The sequence below is a fragment of the Nipponia nippon genome, unplaced genomic scaffold (assembly GCF_047370975.1).
Source record: "Nipponia nippon isolate SJK-2023a ecotype South Korea unplaced genomic scaffold, ASM4737097v1 scaffold_27, whole genome shotgun sequence".
In the NCBI taxonomy this organism is placed as follows: Eukaryota; Metazoa; Chordata; class Aves; order Pelecaniformes; family Threskiornithidae; genus Nipponia; species Nipponia nippon.
Window position 1 is genome coordinate 3,634,060 of NW_028262344.1, and position 7,240 is coordinate 3,641,299.

Consider the following 7,240-nt stretch of genomic DNA (forward strand, 5'->3'; position numbering starts at 1 on the left):
CAAGGCAAGAATTAACACAGCTACTGCTCCTGCCAGCTGAGGCCACGCACACCCAGGGGAAAGCTGTCACTCTCCTTTGATGTTAGCAGGAGCCTCTGCTCTCTGCATATCCTGAAAAAGAAAAGCTATTTTTACCTCACCAGAAAATATATAGACTGTGACTGAAGACAATACACGAGAGCTTTTTGCTGTGGCACTACACCTCTTCTAACGACGTAACAGGGTTTACAGCTGCTGAGAGAGATGCAGCAGCACAGTAACTGCTTTTTGTCTCCTACCTTCCTAAGGCACTTCCTTCCTTGGACCACGACATGGCTCAGGCAGGTGTGTGCAGCGAGCGCTGGGGAGCCGAGAGGGCTCTAGCAGGCTGCCAGTGCAAGGGGGAAAGCAGAGACACACTCTGAGCCTGCCTGATGCAAGCCAGGGCCAAGGCACACCTTGCAGAGCAGCCTCCAGCCTGCCCTGGGCTCTGGGCAGTGCCCTTGCGCTCGGGAGATGCGCTGGAGCCCAGGCCGTGCCATCAGGGTCCCGTGCCATCAGGGTCCCGTGCCATCAGGGCCTGCCCCGGTGCCTTGCGGAGAAACTTCCTTCTCTTTTCTAGGGGTGCTTATAAACCGCTCCTGATTTCTGCAGTCTGCTCTGACTCATTCTCTACCTCTGCTTCAGCAGGGCTAGCCCACACCTGCTCTGCCTGCCTGCACGAGCAGAAGCGCCGAGAAGGGGGCTTTCTGCTCGGCTCTGCACGCTGTGCGGAATCGCAGTACAGTCCCTGCGCCACGGCTGCAATCGATTTACTGCTAGCAGCGTTCAGCCAGGCTGGTCTGGCCAGCGCTCAGGGTGCAGCCTCCGGGAGCCATGCAGGGAAGCAAGCAGTGACAAGAAAGCACCTGAAGCACAGGCCTGGCCACGTATCTCTGCCAGCTGATCCCTGGTGAGGACGTGCGAGCAAAGCCGTGGCGGCACAGCCACCTGCGCCGCAGCAGAGCTAGTGCAGCGCTGTGCCTAGAAAGAAACGTCATCCCGTGCACCTGTCCCACGGCTTCGGGTGGGTGAAATAGGAAAGATGAGAACACAGAAATCAACATTTACCATTACAATAGCGCAAAAAAAGCCAACACTTGGGGGCACCTCCCTTCTGCCGACAAAGCAGTGGTGAGAAGGAGGAGGCGAGTACAGCACCGGGGGGACCTAGCCATTCTGGATTCAGGGCCAGGCTCTGCCACTGGCTCCCAGCATGACCTTAGGCAAGTTCCCAGCGACCTAAGAAGGGCAGCAAACCCTTTCTGCCATTCTATGGCCCATTTAGCTGCAATCTTCTGGGGACAAGGGCCATTTTCTCTGGACCAGACTTAAGTCCATGTCACTGGCCAGGATAAACTCCCACGTGCAAACCAAGACCCTGAGAACTGACCTGATTCCTCTCCCCACAGTGCTGCCCAGCGAGCCCCTTACCATGCCCTCAAGTACTCACCCTCAAGGAAGGCATGCATGGCATCGCTGCAGGAGAAAGCCAGCTCACCCTGGCCAGGCAGGGTCTGCAGCTCTGGTCAGCCCACCTCCACTGAACGCTGCAGCCAAGCCAAGTGTGAGCAGCCAGTCTGGAAGAGGTTTATTATCAGCAGAACTGCACCCTATCACCATTCGCACTCGCCTGCTTGCATGATGGCATAACAGGGAGGATCATGCCTGGAGTCTGGAGATTACAGGCTGTCCCACGTCAGGGGCCTGGGGAGAGCTGTCAGGCTGGACACGAAGTGTTTAGTGAGCGTCGTGCCTGAGGCACACCTCGTAAACATATCTGTGAGCAGTAAACAGGGAGGAGCCCACGCGCGTGAACCCTGCTCTTCAAACAGCACAAGGGAAGATGAAACTTCAGAAATACAAAGGAAAATGAAACAGCTCTGTGGCCAGAACGACACCGTCTCTTGGGCACAAAGCAGGCTGGGCCAGAGGCAGTTAGCAGAAGACCCCAGACTGTTCGCTGGTCTCTGCAGACCTTGGCTGGGCAGAGTCCCAAATGAAGGACACCGAGATGGAACTGAAGTGGCAAATGAAGTCTAGCGACAGCAGCTCCAGGCCCTTTGTAGGGCCCGGAGCCCACTGCAATACAATGAACGCGCCCCTTCCCCCCTTCTACCTGCACAGCAGACTCCTGCTCCAGCATCCCTTCAGGAGATCCTTGCTTGCAGCAAGAAGGCAAGGGGTCCACAGTGGTTGGTGCATGCCCTCTCTGAAAGACACGCAAGGGAGTCACACCAGTTGTTCAAAGGAACCGACCTCCTGGAGACCGCTCCCGTCCCACCCGCTCCTCCTGCTCCGGCGCAGGGGGACGCACCGCAGAGCGATGCTCACCGGGCACTCCTGCCTGGCAGGAGGCGTCCTTCTGCTCGTGCTTTGCTAACCCCATCTGGGATCCAGACGCTGAAGTGGGGCCTGCTTGGCAAAGCGCTGGGGGACTGCAGGGGAGCTGCACGGCTCGGTTTCTGTCTCTAGCTACCATTCACCTGGCCCTTTTTGCCAATTACAGGCTCGAGAAGGCCAAGGCGCTTCTTCCCAGGCACTGGGGCCAAACCAGTGAATGCGAGGCCATGAGGTGAGCACACCCGGACAGCCTGGGCAGCATACAGATAAACATGGCTTGTGACACTTGCAGCTTCAGAGAGAAAAAAACAACAGCTCTGCCAGCTGTCTCTCCCTAGGGAATTCCTATAAAACAGCCCACCACTGGGAAAGCTTATATCAGCTGAGAGGCAGGAGAAGTAGATAAAGAGAACCTGTTAGGATGGAAAAATGCTTTGCATTACATAGAAATTGAGATTTTTATACTGAGCAAAGGCCACATGGAAGCATTAGAGCAAAGCAGAGTCCTTACCTCAGTCTAAGGAAAACACCTTCCCCTTGTCCAGTGCAATTCAGCCCTTCCCTGGAAGTCTGGGATCCCTCGGGTACTTGAGCTATGATAGACTCCACCTCCAGTTCAGGTAGAGCTCAAATGTTAATTGCCAAAAGGATGGGCACTGCCACTGCTGGCTGGCACACTGCATTTGCTCTAAAAAGTGTTGCTGCTCTGAACCTACAAAGCAACATCATCAGTGTCTCAGATCCTGCTTTTTTTTTTTTTCTCCCTGCATAACTGCATGTCATGAATGCAAATACGAGTCCTCTGCACCCTGAAGACGGGACCTTACCAGCCAGAGCTTACGAGCCTATTCAAAGTTGCTGCCTCAGCATAATGCAAACTTTTTCCAGGTCCTGCAGCCACCAGGGTAACAGACACACTTGACAAAGCCCTAGAAACAAGACCTGTGCCCCCCGATCCATTTGGGGTTACCTTTTACCGCACCTCAGGGAAAAGCAGTGTAAAAGTGCCCGTGAGGTTGCTCCACCTGTTTGCTGAATGGGTGCCCCCCCGCTTCGATTGCAAGAGCTCTCTTCGGCAGGGCTTAGGATGTAGCTTTGATTTGTGCAGCCTCTGGCACCAGCGAGCGCCAGCAGCGGTGACTTTCACAAACCCATTACAGGCAAACGCAGGGATGGGATAACCTCTGGGGTGGCAAACCCTTTGGCTGCAAGGGATGAGTAGTCTCAGACGGGTTCAGTCCTCCAGATTTCTAGCTGTCCAGTGATGCCACGTCCTCCCCGTGAGGGTGGAGAGGTGAGCCCGGCGCAGTGCAGGAGGCGACATGGTGCTCACCTTTCGGCTCCATCCCAGGATTCCCCCACGCACATCATACGCCCACAGCCACAGCGTGGCTGAGGGAGGGAAACCCTGCGCCTGTGTGCACAGTGGGACTAGCTGTGGTTACTGTGGGGTCCGGTGAAGGTAGCCACAGGGCGCTTTGGCACACGCCTACAGGCCACGGGGTGGGCTGGGCAGGACGAAGGAATTGCCCCAGGTCCTCACCACTGAGGCAGAGCCTTTCTGCAGCTGTGAGACATGAGAAAAGTGCCTAAATTCAAGAGCCCCTGACAGGGATGTTTGCAGGTCAGAGCTCCTCTGAGGGACAGAGACACATTACCACCAGGCATGGTCCTGGCAAGCCTGGCCAAGCCACAAAGCCTTTGCTCCCCCCTGAGAGCTGGAGCTTTGCCTGCAAACAGCCCTCTGTCAACTTCTCCATACCTCAGAGGCGGCGCTTGGAGGCAGCAAGAGCTCCGGTCACTGAGGTACCCCAGGCTCTCGGTGACATCCTCCTGGGCTGGCAGGTCCTGGGCTGTAGCAGACCCACGGAGCAGCCGCTGAGGCAGATGGCCGTATCACAGGGCACTAGATACCTGTCTTGAGGCAGCTGGATGGAGCTCGCAGGGTTAACTCTACTATCAGTCACATTTCTACAGCTGTAGAAGGGAAGGCGATTGCAGGAGCATGAGTGAACAGGGTCCTGTGAGGCGGCAGGTACGCGCCCATGTCCTCCCGTTCCTGAAGAAAGGGGAGAACAAAGCACTTTGCCTTGAAGTATGTAAGACACTAGTAACCATTTCTTTCCTTGGCTGTTCGTGGAGCTGGTGCAGGCTCCATCTCTAAGGGAACTGGTCTCTCTGCTACATTAATTGCTGCCCCTTGTTAATCATATTTTTCTGAACACTTCCCACTGATCCCCCTACTAGGTCTCATTCAGTCATTACCACCTCACCTCAGGCGAGTCGCATGTATCAGTGCTGAAAACTGATACCCTAGAGCAACGTGCTTTACTAGCAGTTGGTCACCGTTATCTTGCCTGTTACACCTAACGGGAACATCCTTGACACAGCTTGCAGTTCTGGAGCAACCAACAGTACTGGCACAATCCCCTCTGAGAAATCAGAGCCTGGGAGAGCTTGAAAAATAACAAATACAGCCCTAATAAATGAACAGCTCTTAATCCCAAGAGCTCTTTGCATTTCCACGAAAACACCTCAAAAGACTAAGGTCTCGGGCAGTTCCTTAACACTTACGTGTTTGCAGACCCTGACCTGAGATTGGCTGGGTTGCTCATTCCCTAAGATTTTATACTGTGTCCTCTCCTTAGTGACATCTGCGCATAGGAATGTCCCCTTACAGGCCCCCGAGACGGTACGTGTCAGCGTCGTGTTGCACCCACAAAAGCTAACACAGAGTTAAACTGGAGCTCTGCAAGGGGAAACGATTTACAGTGGACACAACAGGAATACTCTCTAAGAAAGAGCAAACTCATGTTGAGAAAAAGTGGCCACGAGTTACAGTGAATAAAAGCTGTCGACTCCCACTTAGGCCACCGTGCACCCCCGCGGGCTTCGGGGGATTTTTGCAAGCCAGGGTTCCAGTATTAAGTGCTGTTCCCTGGATGCTATAATATCTCTCATACCCACAGGGAAAATAATTTCTCCCTCTGCTGTCCTGCGATGGCCGCTGGGATGAGACTCAGCAGCCCCGGTGCCTCAGTGCCACTGCATTCCGGGTTTACACCGAGGTAAAAACATTGAATTCCAGCAGCAACTGCAGACAGCGTTGGTGGGGTGGAGAGAAGCGCTCTGTCAGAAATTCAGAAAGGAGAGGAGGTCTCTAAAGAAAACTACTCCTTCGGCTACAAATTGTTTTGTTTTTTCAAGATACCAAGTTCTGCCTCTGACCTTTGGAGAAACTCTTCAACTGCACTATGATGTAGCTGTGAAGGAATGCAAGGCTCCTTCCTCTGCCTTGTTATCCTCCATGTAACCAGAGAAGCCATCTCCCAGCACCGGGCACTTCGCTGGCTGCTGCTAGCCTGTCCTCAGCTGTTCTTTTCCTTTCATTTAAGGGAATGGAGAGCGTAGTGTGCGCAGCAGAGAACCTTAAACACATTACCTTGGAGAAGAGTAACTTTCTTTAACAGTGGGCTGCAATATTTTGAGGAAACCGCGTGTGCTTTTGCTCAGGGAATGAAGCGCAGCCCTTCCTGCGTTCAGCAGTTTGAGAAATGATGCCAGGAGGGGTCCAGGGCTGAAGTCACCGAAGGAGGGCTGCTCTCCCGTACAAGGACAAGGCTACGCTAGGGGTTCACCTTACTCCAGCATGTCCCCTTTCTGCTCGCAGGGGAAAACGCTCCCCGTGCTCCCGTCACCTGCTGAGGCTCCGAGGAGCAGCCAGGCTCCCTGCTTCTGGTCAACAAGCCGTCCTCTTAGGAAACGTGCATGCAGTTTTAAGGCTGAGTCAGCAACAGAAGCTGAATAATTTAAATCCTTAGCAATTCTGCTGCTGCTGCCCAGCCGTGGATAACGGAAGGTACTCAGATTCACGCAAGGAAAGAGCTGGGATGAAACAGTGCCGCTGTCAGGCTGCTTCCTCCTGTTAGGAAAGAACAGCAGTGATGGAGGCATAAATAAGCAGGTAACAATGCTCTGCAGTGCTGAACTAGGCACTCCGCTGCTCAGAGCGGGCAGTCCTCTGAGCACAGCAAGGCTGAGGCTTGCTCTCCTGTGGCATTTGTGGTTTCTGGCACGGTGATCCGTAATTTCACGGGAAGTCCCTAGGAGCTGCTGGTGCCTCACCTCTCAGATGGCTAATCCCTCAGCTTCCAAAGTGCTGGAATCATCAGCCATGAGCAACAGGGGAAGCACGTGAAATGTCCACACTGACACCTGCTCTTCGGCTTGCTGTCAGAGGAGGAGCCATGCAATGTTACTTTGTGGGAGGGGGACAAAGATTCGCTACGCACAGATCTTCCAACCCGTGCTCTCTCCCTCGTTGCCTCTCCAGCTCCTTTATTGCGGGGGGGGTGGGGTGGGGGGGTGGAGAGCCAATTTACAAGTACTTCTCTCCAAATCAGTCTAAAAACCAGCACCCAGAAGCACGGGACAAATGAAAAGTTGCAAGAAATCCAGTGGACTGGGTTTGCAAAGCTCAGCAGCTAATAGACATAAGAAATCTCTCCCCATCATACCCCTGATTTAAGAAACCGTTTCATGGTCATCCATCGGTTCAGAACTATTTGAGCTGTGAGATTCCCAAAGGAAATCCAGAAATACAAATTGAATAGATGGTCCTCAGGTTGTGTTTCCTGAACTGTGCGCTGTTGCCTCCCAAGGCATGATTTTGGAGATGAAGCAGCCCGCTCTCTTACTCCAAGAGACAGCTGCCTTGTGCCAGCACCACCGCAGCTGAGCTCCTGGAGAGGAAGCAGTCTGTGCCCCAAATCGGGATGTTTAGGCAGCCCTTTGCCCTTCCCTGCACGCACACGGAGCAGACAGACAGCTCCAGAGCATGTGCCTCCCTGGCATCTTATGACATGAGTCATAAGGTGCT

General features: G+C 53.9%; 1 protein-coding gene across 8 annotated transcripts in view; it reads right to left on the reverse strand.

Annotated features, from left to right (window-relative positions):
* Positions 1-1,684, reverse strand: part of ANK1 (ankyrin 1) — a 40,275-nt gene extending 38,591 nt beyond the window's left edge. For 6 of the 8 annotated variants that reach the window (XM_087762918.1, XM_087762909.1, XM_087762912.1 and 3 more), the window contains exon 1: positions 1,472-1,598. In XM_087762918.1, the coding sequence (XP_087619044.1) occupies positions 1,472-1,495 (24 nt within the window). In that variant the 5' untranslated portion in view covers positions 1,496-1,598. Of the gene's footprint in view, positions 1-1,471 lie in introns of all 8 variants that reach the window. The other 2 variants (XM_087762914.1, XM_087762916.1) reach the window with 2 other exon arrangements.
* Positions 1,685-7,240: the final 5,556 nt, after the last annotated feature.